At 47.4% G+C, this 18927-nt stretch overlaps 1 protein-coding gene across 2 annotated transcripts in view; it reads left to right on the top strand.

Annotated features, from left to right (window-relative positions):
- The window catches only part of MAP2K4 (mitogen-activated protein kinase kinase 4), a 61343-nt gene that overhangs the window by 36994 nt on the left and 5422 nt on the right, over positions 1-18927 (top strand). For both annotated transcript variants that reach the window (XM_021538713.3, XM_021538712.3), the window contains 4 exons: positions 7496-7615; positions 13747-13866; positions 14593-14644; positions 15042-15169. In XM_021538713.3, coding sequence (XP_021394388.1) covers positions 7496-7615; positions 13747-13866; positions 14593-14644; positions 15042-15169 — 420 coding nt within the window. The remainder of the gene's footprint in view (positions 1-7495; positions 7616-13746; positions 13867-14592; positions 14645-15041; positions 15170-18927) is intronic.

Below are 18927 nucleotides of genomic sequence, written 5' to 3'. Positions count from 1 at the left end.
GGCCTGCCGGGGAAGAAAGATTGGAGGGTTTGGGCAACAGCATCATTTCTAAAACAGTAGTGGTAAGTGACTGTTCTGTTTGTCCCAGTGGGGAGAAAACACAAAATTGAGCAAAGGAAGACACATGGGTTGAACAGTCAGTGAAGCCTCCAAGGCAGCAGCAGCAATTCCCCAGACTGGATGGTGCAGTTCTTTGAGATGAAGTTTCAGGATGGGGCTAAGCTTGGGCTAGTGACTAGTTCATCCCACACTCCTCAGATTTTCCTTTCTCAGCCTCCTGATGCTTTTGAGGCAGCCATGGCTGTGCATTAATCTTCTTCTCCTCTGTCGTAATCTGTCTGTGCTGGGGACTGTTCCCCTCCTGCTCTCTCTTTCTCTCAAGCTTTGTGGTCCCTTCACTGTGGAACTGTTGCCTTCAGCCATGTGTTCTCCTTGGGCATAAAGCTCTTCTGGAAGAGAAGTTTGGGTAGGGGAACTGTGCTTTGTGAAGAGCTGTCAGTTTAGTGAGGTCTTGCCTGTGATCTCTGTGGCACCTGCAGCTCTGTGGTGTGGCACTGTGCTGGGGGCAGGTGGCAGGATCCCCTTACAGCTGGAGTGTGGAGCCACTGTCTGATTATTTGCTTTTGCTGCTGTCACTCCTGTGCTTCCCCAAGAGCAGCACCAGTGCTGCAGGCCAAGCATCCTTGGAAGGACATTCAGCACAAGAAAACAGCTTTATGGAAGCTGCAAGCCAAAAGTTGGCTGTTCTGTACTGCTCACTGGATGCAGAGAAAATTGGTACAGGGCCCTGTCCCAGCTGCTCCTCCATCCTTCTCCGCCACTCCCCAGATTTCCACTTCTGTTGCTGCAAATTCCCAGTGCAGTTAGGAAATTCCTACCCCGCTTCTGGAAGGGCTGTGTCCTGCTTGCAGCTACCATAAGCAGGCTTGTCATCCCATTCTACCACAGGGATATTCAAATCCTCCTTCTTCTGCAGGTGTGCAGCTTCAAACATTGCTCCTTTGGAGTCTTCCTGTGGCTGAAGGCAGCTCCTGCTGTGCCAGGCCAGCTGGGCACCTCTGGTCACTCATCCTGCTCCCCTCAAAGGGTGTGGCTGCCAGAGCATATCTTCAGATCTTGTTCCCAGCTCCTTTCTCTTGCTTTTTGTAGTCTGTCCTGCCTTTGCCCAAGGAACAGTTCCTTGAAGCTTTCCTGCTTGGGAAAGTTCAGTGTCACAGGGCACACGGGCTCCTGGGCCCCCAGCACAGCCTTTTTTTTGCTGCATGTCCAGTTTTTCTTACCCCTGAAGGAAAACAATTCCTGAGGGCTGAAATAGCACCAAAATAACTTGAGATCTGCAGGTGGAAGCACTGATTTCTTTCATTTTTCCCTGTAACTCATTTTGGACTATCAGCCCATGGGTCCTGGCAGATGCAATCCTGGTACCTTTAATGAGTCTCCTGGCATGGGCAGGGCTGCCAGGCCCTGGGTGAGTCAGGCTTTTCATCTGTGTTCCAGAGTCAGTAGAAAAGGAGGAAAATGAGCCTGAAATGAGCCTTGTTGTGTTGCTGGCTAAAACTACTGCAGCAAAGCTTCAGCTGGTGGAACATGGCTGGGATGATGAGCTTTTGTCCTGCTCCTCCCTCTCCCTTAGCCTTGGTCATTCTCTGTGAATACTGATTTAATGCCAAAAACATTCTGTTCCTCTTTGGGAACGGGCTGGAGGCTGGAGTGGGCTGCAGGAGCAGGGACCTGGTCCTCCTGTTGCTGCCACCTGCAATTGTTTGTGCACCCTTATGCTTTCTGCCATAGAGAGCTATTTCCTACAGCTATCAGGAGGAGGGGGAGAGGTGTAGGAAAGAGGGGGATTTATGTCCAAACCTTTCTCATTTTTGCCCCTAGAAAATGTTGCATTATGTTCTCCTAGTCTTCCAAATTTTTATTTTGGAATAAAAATCGATCCTTTCATTCTTAAGGTCACTTCCTTTCAGATCTTGCTGGAGATTCACCTTTTTACTCTGGGTCAACTGCCATCACAGTCTTCCTGTCACTGAAAATACCCTTTTCATTTTCTTAAGGGTTTTTTTGGCATATGAGGTCAAGATTTTTCCAGGTGAGAAAAAGAGCAGTCCAGTTTTGTCCAGTGCCAGATCTGGTTATGCAAACCAATAAATGCAAGGCAAGTTTGTATGCTGAATCCTCACCTTGTCAGGTTTCTCTTCCTGGATCCTCATTCTCCTGAGAAAAATCTTATTTCCTGGCTGGTGTCTGTCTGCTGCACCAGCTCTTTGTGATCTTGCCTGGTTGGGCTTCCAGTTCTACTCAATATCCTTTGATTTTGCTCCTGGTTTCTTGTTTTTGTGTTAGTCTGGTTTTTCCCAGCCTGTGACAGCCTGGGAGAGTGATTTGTGCCCATTGTCCTGAGCTTCCCACTGTGCAGAGAGCCCTGGTTCCTCCTCAGGATCTGCTCCAGTGCTGTCCTGCTTTGGTCTGAGAGGCTCCACAGTAGGTGCAATTCTCCAGCCCTTTTTGTCTTTGCCCTCCAGCATCACCACATGGTGTTGTCCCAGCTGCTCCAAGGACTCTTGTTCTGTGAGGGTATCACAAATTAGAGGCACATTAAGAAGCCCCATTTACTTGGAGGAAGTGTTTTCTTGGAAAACTCACCCAGCTTATGGGGCTTGTAATTTCTGGCCTGTGGCCTGAGGTTTCCTTTTGGCCCTGGTGAGAGTTCACACAAAAAGGATGCTCTAAAAGATCCCTGGAATATGAAAAAAAAAAAAAAAGCCCAAACTGTAATGAAAGTTGGGGAGCATTCTTCCAGTTAGAGCAGGATGCTCTGCTTTGCACTGAAATGCTGTACATGGTGGGTTTTATTAGCCAGGGTACTTCACAGTGCCTCTGGAAGGCTGGGAAAGCTGCTTGTTTGAAAAGTTCCTACAATAAATAAGAACATATTTACAATAGTCAACCCTTGATGTGTCCTGAGCACCTGGTGTTCCTGGCAGGGCTGTCTGAGCCTCAGGCTCAGGCAGGAGATCTTCACCTGCTCCTCACCTCTTCTGTTCTGCAGCTGGGAACACTTCAGACATCTGGGCTTCAACATCAGCAGCTTCTCCCAGTTTTGTTTCAATCAGTTCAGCTGGGTGAGAAATAATCACCCAGAGATGAGTGGAGTGGTTTGTGCTTTGGTTGACCTTCAAGGTTTTTATCACAGCCCCATGGAAGCATCTTGCACTTCTTTTTAATTGAATTGATTTTCTGTCAGGGATGGTTCAGCTAGAAGAGTAACCCATCTGGGGAGAGGGTGATTTTGCCACAGTGTTCAATTTTCCCCCACCTCAAAAGAAGGTGATTTTCATCTGTAGGCCAGAATTTTCTGTGCCTTCCAATATCCTCAGCCTGGCTGACTTAGGCCCACTGCAGTATTGCCTAGTCCAGCCTCCAGTTACAGTCAGTGTCCTCTACAGTCACAGTTTTTGCTTTAGTTTAACAATATTTGTGCTCCACTTGTTCTCTGAACTTTTCCGAAGGAAATCAGAAGCATTTTCAAGATCAGTTGGGTAATTGGAAGTGTCAAACCCATGGGCCCATAAAAGATCCCTGTTGTTCCTGGGGAAGCCAGCGGGCCATGGAGCTGTTTCTTATTCTGAGCAGTGTGTCTTGTACATCATTTTGGGAGTCAGGGCTTGTTCTCTCATCCACAGCTTCAAACCAGAAATTCCTGTTTGACTTTCTCAGGTTTCTCAATGGCAGTCTCACAACTTCAGGAGGTTGCTAAGTATCAAATGCCTCTGAGAGCAGAATTTTAACATTTATTGATACCTCCATGATTCCTCCATCCTTTCCCGGATGTCTGATAGCCCATAAAGACCCATCAGAATGATACATTTGTATATTGAGCTCCATCCAGGGGCAAGTTTCTCTGTCCTTTCCTTGTCCATATGACTTCCAAAGAGAAGTCTTGGGGTTTTATTGCCAAACCATCATTGTAATTCTTCACACAGTTGAGTGACACCTTCAGAATTTTCTTTTTCAGTCATTTGTTTAGGTCTGCTGGCTGAGAGCTGGGGAAACCAGTGTTCCCAGTCCTGCTGGAAGGGCAGCTAGGGAGGGAGTGGATGAGTAAGAGCTGAAAAGGAACGGTGAGAAAGAGTTAGAGCCTCACCACAGGAGGTGGGAAGCTACTTGTGATCTACTTCAGTCACCATTAAACGTGTTTCAGATGGGGAGATAGAGATTCCCATCCTCACAGGGACTGGGCAAACCCTCCTTTTGCTGTTGGTTTGTTGTCCCAAATCCCTGCCATCCCATGGAAGGAGCACTCCTCCCATGGCACTGCCAGGCACTGCAGTGCTGAGCTTTCTGCTGAGGACACAGGTGAGCCCCGTGCTCAGGGCAGTTCTGGATTGTCTCACAGCTCAAGGAGTTGAGTTTCAGTTCAGTGTTTACAGCTTTTTTTATTCCTTTTCCTTTTTTTGTTTTTTTTTTTTTTCAACCAGTCACTTCATGCTGCACCTGAATCTTTCTGTGTGCATATTGGAGCTGCATGATGTCTCTTCTGTTTTGGGTCAGGTTTCTGGAATCTGCCTGGTTTTAGGTTTCAGGGTGCCACAATCCACAGAGACTGTGCTTTTGCTGTTGATGCTACCCAGAGCATGGCCTCTTCTTCCTGGTGTTGAAAGGCTTTGTCCTAACCTGTGTTTGAATAAAAAGGGCCAGAGAATTTTATCCTAAGAGGATTTGATACAGTTTAAATTGGAGGCCAAGAAGGAATTGCTAAAAAGGAGACTCCATAAGCTTCTACTGCAAATCCCCCTTTTTCTGTCTGTGGCTTGTTTGGCTGTGGGGTCACTTAGCAGTGACTTGTCAATGGCTGCCTGCAGGAAGGTGACTGGGCTGAGGTCTGTAAGGCCTGAAGTGAAGTCAGCCCCTGTCCATCCCTGTCTCAAATGCTGCTTCAAGCAGCTGCCTCACCTTGTGTCTTCCTCCCCTGCCATGTCCCATGTTCTTGTGGAGTGTGTCTGTGGGAGCTGCTGCAGTGCTTTGCACCATGCCTTGGGTTTAGGCAGGCTGTATCATGGCTCACGTGCTGTTTGGGTTCTGACTGCTGTTGACTTTCCTCTCTTCCCTGTTCTGCTGCTGAGCTGGGAGTTCTGGGCTGCAGCAGGCTCCCTGGCACGCTGCAGCTGAGCAGAGCCACCTTGTCCAGCCTGGGCTGACCCTGTCTGTGTGCTGTACTGCATGCTGCTCCTCAGAGCTCTCCCTTTCTCTTGACTTTGCCAGTCTCCAGCACTGTTGTATGAGATTTGTATCACAGCATTCCTTTCACTCTCTGAAGCAGTATTTGTTGTAATGTCCATGTTGGCTTCTCAAGCTGTCCTCTGCCCTGTAGCTGACCCACTGTCTGTGCTCTGGGTGCTCTGCCAGCCCTTTCTTGCTGGGAGCTCGTGTTTGAGAAGAGGAGTGTTTGGGTTCAGTGTTGTTCTGGAGTGCCATTAATATCACCTCCACCATACAGAGTGTATTTCACATGGTTTGCAGTGCTGGAGAAGTAACAGAGAGGAGGAATGTCAGAGGTGGGAGGAGAAGAGGTGGACTTCGAGCAGGATGCTGTGGGGCTGGCTGTGACTGTGCAGGTGCAAGGGGAATGCAGAGCAGGGCTGGGACAAGTCTCAGAGGACCAGGAAAGAGGCTTTTTTGGAGACAGACGTGGAGTGGGCACAGAAGGAGAACACAAGTTACAATATGGAGAAAATCTTCTCGTTCCTCACCAGAGGTGACGTTTTCAGTGTGGATCATGTCTCGGTGAGAGGCTGAACTGTTGGTTGTAGGTCTCGCCGTGGTGGCTTTGGCTTCTATCACCTTCTCTGGAGGTCAGAGCAGTGGCATTTCCATCCACACAGTGCTGCTGGTGTGTCACTTGGAGAGAGACATTCACTCTGCTGGCCTTCAGCCTCTCGGGGGGATTGAGAGCAGGACACAGCCAGTGGCTGGCTGAGCTCGTGTGACACAGACCTGAACCAGTGACCTGGAGGTGAAGTGTTTTAGGTCCATTCCTGGCCCGTTGAGCTGCTTCTTTCTCTGTTGGTGGCACAGAACTCCACCTCACAGATATTATGGACTGTGGGTGCTGGATAAATCTCTTGACAGGTCCCCAAGAACTCTAGAATTCACAGGGTGGGAAAATGGCAATATAAACATATTATTTACTGGTCTAGACCAAACTAGAGGTGCTAGAACATTAAGAGCAAGTGGTTAAATACCAAAATACCAGGATGCACTACAGGTAAGGAAAATTACAGTGTCAATACTGTCCTTGTTTTGTATGGTTCATCACAAAATAAGTCCTAAAGTGCATAAGGGTGCACTGTTTCACATGTGGTGCTATATAAATGGCCAGCTTTGAAAGTACCTTCACTCACCTAGCCTGGGCTGGCTGATGTGTGTGGTCCTGATGCCACCAGCAGTTGCCCACGGGGCCATAGTATTGGTGAAATGGGTGTTAGTATCTTGCAGATTTTTTCCACAAGCTTGAATAAATTTTCTTTCATGGGTAGCCATGTAGTTTTTGTCCCTGAGGATGGTCCTGGCTACCTCTGTTGCTTTGGATTTCTTGCCAGATATTTTTTACTTGTTTTTTTTAATGGTTTTTCAACATGAGTCACAGCTTCAGGATCACGATTTCCTCACTTGTGATTCAGAGAATGTATTAATTAGTGCAAGATGTTAAATATATCTGTGAAATTACATGAAAAATTGTATGGTCATCTCCATCCTTCATTTAACCAGTTTCATGTTTGAAAATGGACAATTTTCTGTTTTCAAATGTGCACTGTTCTTTCAAGCCCAAATGAAACTTTTTAATATATACAGTGTATAGTGTGTGTATACATATATATCTCTATATACACATGGGGTATGTAGCTATATAAACTATGTTTTGTACTGTTTTGGTGTTCCCTCAGCCAGTACTAGGTGAAGGATTGATAGTTTTAGGAGAAGAGCTCACAGGGCTGCTGCCCATCATTAACATTACCAGAGAAATGTGTTCCCTGGGTTATGTGGCAGTCCCTTCTCCCCAGCCATGGTGGAGGCTGTGGAAGGAGCCTTTTTCTTCTGTGCTTAGAAATTTTAAACATCATATTCCTTGGTTAAATTTCAAACCAGTCTTCAAGCCCCTTCCAACATGGCTAAGAAGTGTGTGGGAATTTGTTTTGAAATGAAAGCCTGGATGTGGTGTTTTGCTGTACTTTTCAATGAAATTTCAGCTCTTTAATTTCTTCCTGACATTTCATCTGAAAATGTTGATGCTTATGTGAGGACTGAGGGCTTTATAATCTGATTAAACAGCTTTAGGAGTGTTCAGTTCCATTTCTTATTTGAGAGCACTGCTTGATTCTCTATTTTGGGCACACTTGGGTTTGGGGTCCTGGTCACTCTTCTCCACCAGCAGGGCTGAGGGTGCAGTAATGGCATGGAAGTGATGAAGTCTCTGCCACTCTTCCTCTTTCAGAGAATTCGGTCGACAGTGGATGAAAAGGAGCAGAAGCAGCTTCTGATGGACCTTGATGTAGTGATGAGAAGCAGTGACTGCCCGTATATTGTTCAGTTTTATGGCGCGCTCTTCAGAGAGGTGGGCACCCCAAACTTGCTGCACTTCTAGCAGAGTTTGGGTTTTACCTTGTTTTTTTTTTTTTTTCCCCTTTGTAATTTCAAACTCATGCTAAGGAGGAGAAAATTGATTGAAGTTAGATTTCTTGGTTCTCCACTTTTACTCCATGGTGTTTAGCCAGGAGACTCAGCACTTCTGGGCAATCATTTGTTCCCTTTGAAACAGGAGTTTTGGAGAAGATGAATGTTGAAATCTCCTTCCTCCTGTATCTCCTCTGCAGGCTTGGAATATCCCTGCTCCTGTAATTGCTCAGTTGTTGAAACTGCCACAGTGTAGGGGGACAGACATGGAATCCTTGCCTGTTTCCCATTGCTTCAGCACAAATCCAGTACCTCTGCTCAAGGGAAGGAGGAAAATAGAGACCTAAGGGCTGCAGGTGGTCTTTGGGGATTATCAGGCATAGCAGCCTGCGCAGAGTCTTGTGGGGTTTTACTGGAAAACATTTAGAGGGAGGTCAGTGTTGCAGGTAAAACCCAAAACTGTGTCTGAATATTTAATTCCTGCTTCTAGAGAGTCTGCCTCTCTAATTTTTCCAGGTCACTCCTCTGGCTTTAAATCTCATTCTCTAAAATAAGCATAGTAATCCTTCCTTTTCCCATGCTCTGCCTTTTCTGATGTTTTTGAACACAGAGCCATTTTGGGCCAGCAGGCATTGTCCATGTTCACACCGTGCAAGCTCCTACCATGTGTGGTAGGAGCTTGGCTGGAAATTTCCAGCTTTGCTAAGATAAAGGTGGCAAGGCTGTCAGCTGGTGTGAGGAAAGGTCTGTGGACAAAAGAGTGTCTTACCAGATGCTGCTGAGCAGCATGCTCAGAGCTGTGCAAGCCTGTCACCTCCTTTCAGCTCTGGACACATCCCAGGGTGTAAATGTAAATATAAACAATAGAAAAACTTACCTTAATCAGCACCCAGATGTTTGCTTGGCTTCATTCTTTGTCATGTCCAAAAATCTCATCCTCCTGCAGCCAGGCAGGGCTCCCAGGGCTCCTTGCATGCTCTGTCTGGGAAAGGTTTTGCTGGTATTGCTCTGGTTGGAGTGAAATCCCCTTTTCCCCCTTCAACATGAGTGGTGTTTGCTTCAGAGATGAAAGCAGCTCCTCTCCTTGGTCCCTCACTGCCTGGGGATGCTCCAAGTCACATTCCTCAGGGGCACACAGGGTGAGCTGGGAGGCTTCCATAAAGTTTTCTGTCTTGTCTTATTAATTACTTGTTCTAATATTAAGTAGAATCTTAATCTTCTAAACATAGCAAGGTATGACATCAGAGAAGCACAGAAAGGGAAAAAAGGAATTTCACCAGGATGTTTGGATCTGCCTGACCCCCCATCTGCTTATCAGATCTGTTCTCAAATAACTGTGAAAGATCCAGATCACTGCTGCACCATCCCCTGAGGTGTAAGAGCTCATGGGACATTGGTAAAGACCAAAACTCTCTCAGGAAATCTCCAGCAAACAATATAAAACAAAGCTCTTTGTTCCAGCACTTCAAGGTGAAAAGTAAGGAAATCCTTTTGGGATTCGCTACCCTGAGCTGGGTTTCAGGTTCTCTGGCTATGGATGGAGCAACCAGTGAGAAATCTTCTTTGCCTGCTCCTAAAAGGTGAAAGACTTCACATGAGCCTCTTTAGGGGAGTTGAACAGGCTGAAGAGGCAGCTTGTGCAGTCAGAGGGCTGGCAGGATGCAGGCAGCCCCAGGAGAAGCAGCAGGGCAGCTGGCACAAAGGGAAGGCAGGCAGCCTTCCACAACAGGGAGTGTTTGATGTGGAGAGGCAGAGCTAAGCTCTGGGATCCTGAGTTTGGGAATACTAAACCAAATTGGGTAAAATTATGCAAAGTCTTACTTTGTAGCCAGATAAGCAGCCAGGGAAGTAGCTGTGAACACAAGTTCCTGTGAATACCTGCAGTTTGATTTGGAAAGGCAGGAAATACTACACAAAAAATTTATGTAGTTGTATTTTCTCTTGCTTGTTCCACATTTTGTGATAGGAGAGTCTTCTCTAGGCCATGCTTGTCCCTCAGCAGGCAGCACCCGAACCTTCATCTCTTGCTGCCTGTTCTTCAGTCAGGAGGGACATTTCTGTCAGTGTATGTCTGTGCATGTGATGGAATGTGTAACAGTTGATTGCCAGGTACAGGACTTCAGCTCATTGGCACCCATTAAATGAGATGAAATTGCCTGGTCAAAGAACAAAATTGAAAAAGTAAAAGACAGTGTTTCATGGAACCAGGGGCTTCAGTGCACCATGGCCAGGACATGGTTTGCTTTTTGGGCTACAAGCACATGTTACCAGCTCATGTCCAATTTTTCATTCACCATTATCTCCCAGCCCTTCTCCTCAGGGCTGCTCTAAATCCCATCATCATTATACTGGTAGGTGCCCTGATGCAAGTGCAGGATCTTACATTTACTGAATTTTGTGGGGCTCCCACTGGCCCCAGGGACCAGGTTTTTCCATCCTGCACTCAGGAGAGCCCAGAGTCCTGCTGGTGCACACAGATCTGATTGAAGAGGGTCTGGCTAGTCATGCTCATGTGCTTCCTCTCAAGGCTCTATTTGCTAGATGGGGGAAGAAAAAAAATTTAAAAATTGGTTGACAGGGATTCTTCGAACATTTCATTTGAGTCCCTCCTTGTGAGAAAGGAGCTGTGGACTGAGCCCACAGTGCTGCACTGGGACCCCCAAGACTTTGGCCCTGAGCATGGCTGGTTTAAGAGGTTTTTAGGTCTGAGAAAATAAAAATGGTCTTCTTTACCTGCCTGTCTGCTACAAGCTTTACAGCTGCTCTGGTTTGCAACAGTACTTGTAAAGCTGGGAATGTTTGGGTAGTTACCATGACCCACACTAGTGGCTCTTCAAAGTACCTGTTCTGATTGTGTTTCTCTTTAAGAGGGGAAGAGGAAAGAAGCCTTATTTGACTTGGGATCTCAGGAGTGACTCCTACACAGTGCAAGTGTAGCTGAGCCAAGTTTAAACCAATAAGTTCAATACTTGATAAAAGTATTCAATGAAAAATTCATTGCAAGCTGCAGAATATGCCCAGGAAGCTGGGTAAATCAGCCCATGGGGAACTTCTGCTGGCAGGAGAGAAGAGCTGGGATGGATGTGTTGGTAGCACAGTGCAGGGCTGGTGTGAATTGCTGGCACAGTTGTTTGCTGTTGATGCACCTCACGCTGGTTTTATGGAAATCCTTGACTGTGCTGCCATCCCTCAGCCCATCTGTCCCCCTGTCAGTCCCTGGTCTGTAGGAAAGGTGTCCTGTGTGCCATGTAAATACATGGTGGTGGTGGTGACATTTGTCAGCCTCTCTCACTGCTGTAGCTGCCACTTGCAGAAAGAGCTGGCTGCCCCTGCAGTGGGCAGATGTGATAAACCTTCAGCATTTCCATCACAGAGTGGTGGGTGTTGGCAGGGACCTCTGAGGTCACCTTTTCCAACCCCCATGATCAAGTGGGGCCACTTGACCAGGATTGTGTCCAAATCACTTTTGAATCTCTGCAGGGATAGAGTCTCCACAGTCTCCTGGGGCAACCTGTGCCAGTGACTAATCCCCTCACAAAAAGTGTTTCCTCATGCTCACAGGGAACCCCTCCTGTATGTCAGACTGCTCTGCTTGTGTTGCTCAGCACCACTGAGCAAGCCTGGCTCCATCCCCTGTGCAGCTTCCCCTTAGGTTGGTGAGGTTCCCCTGAGCCTTCTCCAGGCTGACCAGTCCTGGCTTTATCAGCCTTTCTCATGGGGAAGGTGCTCCTGTTCCTCAGTCATCTTCGTTGCCCTTTGCTGGAGTCTCTCTTGCAGTGGGGAGCCCAGCACAGGTCACAGCACCCCAGGTGTGGCCTCCCCATTGCTGGATCGAGGGGAAGGATCAGCTCCTTCCACCTGCTGGTGACACTTTGCCTCGTGCTGTGATCCTTCAGCCCAGCAAAGATGGATTGTTGGCTCATGTTCAGTTTGATGTCCACCTGGAGCCACAGGCCCCTTCCTGGTGAGCTGCACTCCAGATGGGTGACAAACTTGTGACACCTGCTCAATGGGAATTCTCTGCATGGAGCAGCTGAAGCATCTCTGTTGCTTGTGAAGCAGCTTTTGTGTCTGTCCTGGACAGGAATATTTTGAATTAAATGCACAGGGTGTTCCTGGACATTTTTTGGAATGTCTACAATATGTGCATTAGCATCTGGTAATCTAATACCCAGTGAAGACTAAAATACATTCTTTGGAAGAATAGCTCTGCCACGAAGAGAAAATTAAAGCTCTTCTTTTGTCATTTTATGATCAGAAATCAACCTGATTTAAGAGGCAGAATGTAAAGGGGAACTTCTATTAGGGTGGTTTTGTCCTCACAGTTCACAATGGAGTGGGACTTGCCCATGTGCATCAGCACTTCTTGGTATTTGGTCAGGAAAACAGCTGAGTCCCCAGCCAGTCTTCCTCTTCCTTTGTGTTAAAATTCACCAGTTTGCCAACAGGTAAGGCTAAGTCCCAGGAGAGTTAGCCTGTAGAGTTTTGGGTCTTGTCACCAACCTTAAGGATGCTGCATAGTGGAAAAGGCCTGTTACTTTTTTCCATTGATCTTGCTGACATGAATTCATGTAGGGCAGGTAGGTTTTTTATTACCAGATCAATAAACACCCTCATTCAGGAGTTCTGTATGGCATCTACTTCAGGACACCTGTAAAACAGGTCTTTCCTTGAACGCTTTTGATCATAAAAGAGTTTTTTTAATTGCTTAAAAATTACCATTGGCTAGAAATGGTAATTTTTAATGTAAACCAGGCATTTCCTTAAATGCTTTTCATAATAAAAGAGTTTTTTTTAATTCTTAAAAATTACCATTGGATAGTAATATGTTGTACTTATTTAAGGTTTCAGTACCATACCCATCCCAACCTGTGATGCAGAGTGCATGTAGAGCCTTGGTTATGACAATGGCTCTGCTCAAGTGTTGTTTACTTGGTTTGGTTTTACTGTCCAAACACCAGCTGTTGTAACCTGGGCAGTGGAAGTCACTCTCAGTACTGTGCACCAGTGCTGAGACATAAATACAAGGCTGCAGATGGTCTGTGGTATTCTGGCTCTCTGGAACCAGTCCTGTCCCCCCACAGTCTCACTGCAATAGCCCAGGAGTATAGCCCTGTCCCAATTCTTTAATAAATCTGATCAAAACAGAAGCAGTTTTTGGATGATCCTGTGGCCAGTAGAGCCAGTCCATGAGAGAGAGGCTGCTCTCACTACAGACAGCTCACAAATCATACTTGATTTATGCACATCACTGCCACTGGAGCTACGTCTCTTGCCCTGAGCTACTCTCCATTGTATGGAAGTGCTTCATCTGCACTTTGCCTTTGTTGCTAGTGTGGAAAAGAGAAATTTTCCACATGTATTGCCCAATTTAATTTCTGTAGTTTAAATCTGAACAGTTCCTTAGCCAACTTCCTCCATAGCCAACCTGTGGTCTGTAGCAGCCCAGGTTCACCTTTTTCCAGGACCTCTGAAGTGTGCTGGTCATGCCCTTGTCCTGCTGTGCTGCTCTGGCCTCTCACTGTGATGTCCCTGCTTCCATGTCTGTCACAACACTTACTCCATCTTCTGCTTTTTTTGGGTGCAGTGAGAGTTTTCTGGGCTCAGCCTTGTAGCAACCCTTGAGTAGATGACATCAGCTCCTGCTCTGCCTTGAGCCGGTGTGAAAAGCCTGATGCCAAATGAGCAGTGTAAGCTGGAGCTGCCCTTGGCTGTAACCCAAAATCTTCTTCCCCAGCCACACAGCCCTTCCTAGGAAAGCAGCTCCCGTCTTCTGGGTGTTCCACTGTGCCTGCAGCCTTCTGGAGAGCAAAACACTGTGTGAGGCTTGGATTCAGTTGTGTTCAAGCAACTAAACGTAATGCCAGGTGTGAGCTGGGCAGGTAAATGCCTCTGCTGTCAATGGGAGCAAGTCTTTCATTGCTGAAATGAATCAAGCTGAATTCCTCCTTTTTATAGAATGCATGTTGCTGTTAATGTATTTCACAGGATTCCACAGATCTCTGTATGCTTTCTGGATTTGTATTTCTCTTTTTGATATCAACAGTAACACACATTCTTTTCTCTTTCCAGGGTGACTGTTGGATCTGTATGGAGCTCATGTCTACCTCGTTTGATAAGTTTTACAAATATGTATATAGTGTATTAGATGATGTTATTCCAGAAGAAATCTTAGGCAAAATCACTTTAGCTGTGAGTATTTTGTTAAACCTTGTTGTTGAAGATAATTGAAAAGTTCAGATCCTTGTTCAGATCACACTCCATGTGAAAATGTGGTTGGTCTGTGGAGCAGAATTGCTGCTGCTGTTTGCACCACACTGGGAATGGTTCTTCAGGGCGCTCATGACTTTTCCACAGTATGTTGCATGGTGTAAACATAGATTCTGGGGTCAGTAATCAGTTCATAAACGGACCCCAGGACCAGCTTCCTGAGCACCAGCAGCACAGGCACCAGCCCAGACCAGAGAAGCTTCTGGCAGTCCTGTGCAAAGGCTCCCAAAGGCACTGGAGAACCCGGCTGTTTTCTTGCTATAACCTGGAGGTTCTGGCCTAATGAAAAGTCAGGAAATTGAAACAGTTGTAACCTGCTGAAAAAATGTAGCATAGGGCTTGAAATAAGTTATTGCTGAGGATAATTAACATCAGAAATTATTCTGGCTCCACCTCTTGCTCCCTCTCCCAGAGTGGGATCTTTGCACCTCACAGGGGATGTGTGTTCACTTAAGCCCATACCCTCTCTTATATCACCTTCTGTTTGCAGAAAAGGTTCAGAGAAAAATGTTTTATTGCCTGGCATATTACAACATTGATATCTCAATGTATTAAATGCTTTTAACCCTGTTTTTGCAGTTCCAAAAATTTAATAGTCACAGGACTCTTACGACATCTGCTTATTTTTCATCTGTTTTTCTTTCCTAGACTGTGAAAGCACTAAACCACTTAAAAGAAAACTTGAAAATCATTCACAGAGGTGAGTTCTTTGTGTCTTTTTTTAACTTCATGTCTTTTCTTCTTATCTGTTAAAATAATAGCAAGAATTGTTAGTGGCCTTTGGTTCACTCAAAGTGTAATCACAGCATCTGTAACGCCGTGAGTCTTGACTGCAGGTTTTGAACAAGTGTGCCTGTTCTGTTGTCCCTTTAGCCTGTGCTTTTTCCATGTAAGTGTGATTTCAGGGCATCTGCTGCTGCTTTTGGGCACGTGGCATCTCCGGGGCTGGCTCCATCCCCTCGTGCTCCCATGCAGGATCCAGCGCCAAGGGTGACGGCGACGGCGCGGCACTGCCGGCCTCCATCCTCTGCAGCTGCTCTGCTTGAAATTCAAACCTCCAGCCGTGACTTACTGCTTGAAATTTCTTTCCCCTGCAGACATCAAACCTTCCAATATTCTTCTGGACAGAAATGGGAATATTAAACTCTGTGACTTTGGCATTAGCGGACAGCTTGTGGACTCCATTGCCAAAACGCGGGATGCAGGGTGCCGGCCCTACATGGCGGTGAGTGGGATGGGCTCTGTGGGATCTCACCCTCCCTGTTACCAGCCTGTTTCCTGTGGGATGAACACCCCTTTCCTGGATGAAACAGCTCTGGCTCATGCTCTGCTGTGGCAAAGTGTCCAAATTCCTGGGTTTTTGCTGGCTTCCTCTGCTGCTGCCAGGGCTGTGGTGCTGGAGTGGAGAGGAGCTCTGTGCCTTCCAGCAGCTCCAAAACACCATTGCCCAGGGGAGCAGGGCTGTCAGAGCGTGGGTTTGTCTTGCTCTGCAAGAAATCCATTTGCTCTGCTAAGATTATGTCACGGGAGTTATTGCAGAGCAGAATTTCAGTGATTTTTGTAAACCACTTGAATTCCAAAGTGTGCCAGAACTTCATGCCAGGAGAATGTGATTCTGGAGAGCAGCAGTAGCGGAGCAGCTGCGTGGAAATTGCTGGGGCTGAGTCCTGGCTCCTGGGAGTCTGTCCTGCTTGTTTGCTGCCCTCCCCCTCCCAGAGAGAAAAGCTGTAGTGGTGATTTTGGAAGCTATCTGAAGGTTTTAAACACTTCAGTGCTTCAGGGTGCTTTGAAAATGCATCTCTGTTCTCACATGAGCCAGTACATTGTGTAAGGAGCTGTGCCTGCTGCTCTTCATGTAACTGTAATTTTAATGCCTGTCTTTATTTTTTTGTTACTGATTTATGACTCTGTATGCTGAAAAATACTGTTTTCTGAACTCTTTTCATCTACCACCAAGTAGAAAAAAGGCAAATATCTCTCTTCCAAGGCATGGTTCCCACCTGGCCCAAGCCATGGCTCTCTGATGGGTTTTCTCTGACTGTGGTGTCCAGGGCAAAACCTGTCTGCCCTGACTCTGATCTTCCTTTGAGCCATGGGTGGGTGGTCAGTTCTGCTCAGGCTGGTGTGGTTATGCCATGATAGTTCCTGAGATATCTGTAAATATCTGCAGTGCTCCCTTTCCCCTGGGATGTGGGTAGGTGAGTGCTTCCATAGCCCTTTGGTTTTCCTTTCTCCTGTCTGTCTTTGTGCACTCTGTGATTTGTGCAGCTCCATTGGCAGCTCCAGACCTGGGTGGACTTTTAAGTGAGCAAAAGTGTTGCAGTTCAGTTTGTGTTTTGCAGAGCCTTGGCAGGGCACAGGGTTTGTGGGGCAGCCAGCAGCTGGCAAGTGATGTGGGAGATGACTGGCCTCTTCCCTGCTGCTCTGCAGCCTCAGTGACTCCTTTCCAAGTACATGAGCATTTCCACGTACCAGGGAGCCTGGGAGATGTGGAGATGTCCCCAGTGTGTGGGCACATCTGCCAGATATTCCTCCAAGCCAGCAGAGGCTGATGTCTGAAGGGATGCTGTCATCAAACTGCATATACCTGGGAAGGAGTCAGGCTGCCACACTCCTCTCAAAAGGAAAACAGTATTTTTTTAGTGTAAAATAAGCCAGGAGTAGTAGCTTTGTTCAGCCAGTGAGGTTCTCCTTAGGGCTGCTGGATGTTTCTCCCTGATGACAGTGTCTGGTTTTGCAAGGCTCACCAAGCCCATGGCACTCAGCTCTGAAGGAGCCTGTTGGTGACAATGACACTGGGTGTCAGCCAGTCTGGCTGTGAGTGCTCTCAGGAGGCAGCAGGAGCCATGTCCAGCTGCCAAGCAAGTGCTGTGTGCTTGGACCAGAGTTGTTGGAGCTGTCACAGCGAGCGGCGCCTCAGCCTTGGAGCTGCGGCGCTGAGAGGTTGTTCTGCTTTTGGCTTTCAGTTCCCCTGCAATTGTTACAGTGAGCAAAGGCCCCAAAGCCTTGGTACCTCGTGTTCTCTGGAGGAAAGAAAGGCAGGACTGAGTTCCCAGGCAGTCACTGGCCCTGGAGCAGCCTGGGCTGTTCTGAGCCCTCCTCACCATGCCCTGTGCTCGTGCCAGCACTGGGGTTTGCTCTGGGTGAGGATCCACAGCCACCACAGCTCCTGGCCAGCCCTGTGTCCTCCCTGAGGTCCCTGCCTTGCCTCTGGCTGTGGGGATGCTGCTGAGAGTGGGCTCAGTGTGGAGCTGGAGCTGGTGGCCTTTGTGTCATTTCTGCTTTTTGCCTTCTGAATGCCCCAGTGTACCCAGTGCCTGTATCAGAGAGGAAGGTGAGACTGGAAGGGCTCGGTTTGGGCAGGGGTGGAGGGCAGACCCACCCATCGTGAGGATGGGTGTCCTGCCCTGCTCCTTCCAGACCTCCACAGGAGTGGAGTGTGATGCTGTCACCTCCATCCTTGGTCACTCAGGTCCTTTTCCCAGGTCAGCTTGCAGCCTCTGGCTGCAAACTGTGGCTTCTCACTTCTCCTTGGTGAAGGTGGACAGTTGCTGCTGGCATTTCTGTCAGGGTCAGCTGGATGTCTTGTGGTTCAGGCAGAGATCAGGCCATGTATGCTGTTTGTATAGCTGGGGTTTGGAAGAGAGGGAGGATCTGTGGTGCCCACTGCTCGTTTTTCAGTCAAGCTGCTGGTACTCAGGTGGGCACTGAGCTGGAGAAGCCTCATGGCAGCCTGTACCCTTCTCTGACACATCCATCCCCTGTCCCTTCACCCATCAGCACATCCAGAGATGGGTCCCACCTCAGCCATTCCTTTCCTGCTTGCTCTTGACATCAGAAGGACACCTGGCCTGAGCCAAGCTTTGTCTGCAGCCCTCACTCCAGGCCCCCAGAGTGTGACATGGTGACTCTTCCTTCGTTGGTGTTAATTGCTCCTGTGTGATCTACATGGAAAATTCTCAGCATTCTTCCTGCTCTCTATTTATATAGGATTTATTTTGGACCATCCTGCTTTCCCTTTAGCTGTGCCACCATGGTCTGGGGCCAAATCCCCGCTGCTGTTTGCTCACAGGAGCAGGGTATGGGTGCCTGGGACAGCCAGCTGTGTCTCACCAGTGCCACCCATCCCTCCAGTCCCTTTGGGCAGCTTGGCCCTGCCCAGAGCAGCTGCAGTCCCCTCCTTTATCTGCAGCCTGGCAGCTGGCTGTGCTGTGGCACATCCCTGTGGGTCACAGCACTGGCCAGGCCAGCATCCCCATGATTTGATGTGTTCTGAGCTGGTGGTGGCAGCTTCAAGGCATCAGCGTGTGTCCCCAGTAGAGTTCAGGGCTGGGCCAGCTGCTGCTGCACTTCTCAGCTGTGTCTGCCATGAAATTTTATTAAAATGTAGCTTATAAAGCAACCAGGGCTTTCAAAGTATTTCCTATACCCCATCATTTAGAATTTATTGCTATGCAGGTATCTTTATTATTGTTGTAGTCAAAACTGAATGAAAGCCTGTTTCTTTTGACATGTTAATTATTATATTTTTAACTAAAGAAGGCAGACTGAGGTTTCTCATAAAGGTGATGTGCAAGGCATAAAGATGTTTTTTGCTGGCTCAGCTCTCTGGATAACCTGCTCTTAGGTGTGAATCACCCATGTCTGGCTCAATATTGATTTCTCTGAAAGACATTTTGCATGTCTTAAAGCCTTGTAACATCATAGTTGCCTTCAAGGGATGACTAAAACCTTGTTAGAGAAGTTTTCTTAAAGCACATTGGTTTTAATAGTTTCTTAGTAGCTGGTTATGGAGAAGAGTTCTGGTAGATGCTGCTAAGCCTGCTCCCCAGAGTGGTGGATGAGATGTTGATTCCAGTTCTTATGTTCCCTTGGGGGAACAACTTGGCTGTGAAAACAGAGAAAGTGACACTTTGTGTTAAAGACATCCCAAAGTTGAACAAAACTAAGTAAGTAAGACAGCCACAATTATTCAAGATGTTT

Source organism: Lonchura striata, chromosome 19 (assembly GCF_046129695.1).
Source record: "Lonchura striata isolate bLonStr1 chromosome 19, bLonStr1.mat, whole genome shotgun sequence".
Classification (NCBI taxonomy): domain Eukaryota; kingdom Metazoa; phylum Chordata; class Aves; order Passeriformes; family Estrildidae; genus Lonchura; species Lonchura striata.
The sequence above is the reverse complement of the archived record's forward strand: the minus strand, read 5'-3'. Positions and strand labels throughout refer to the sequence as shown.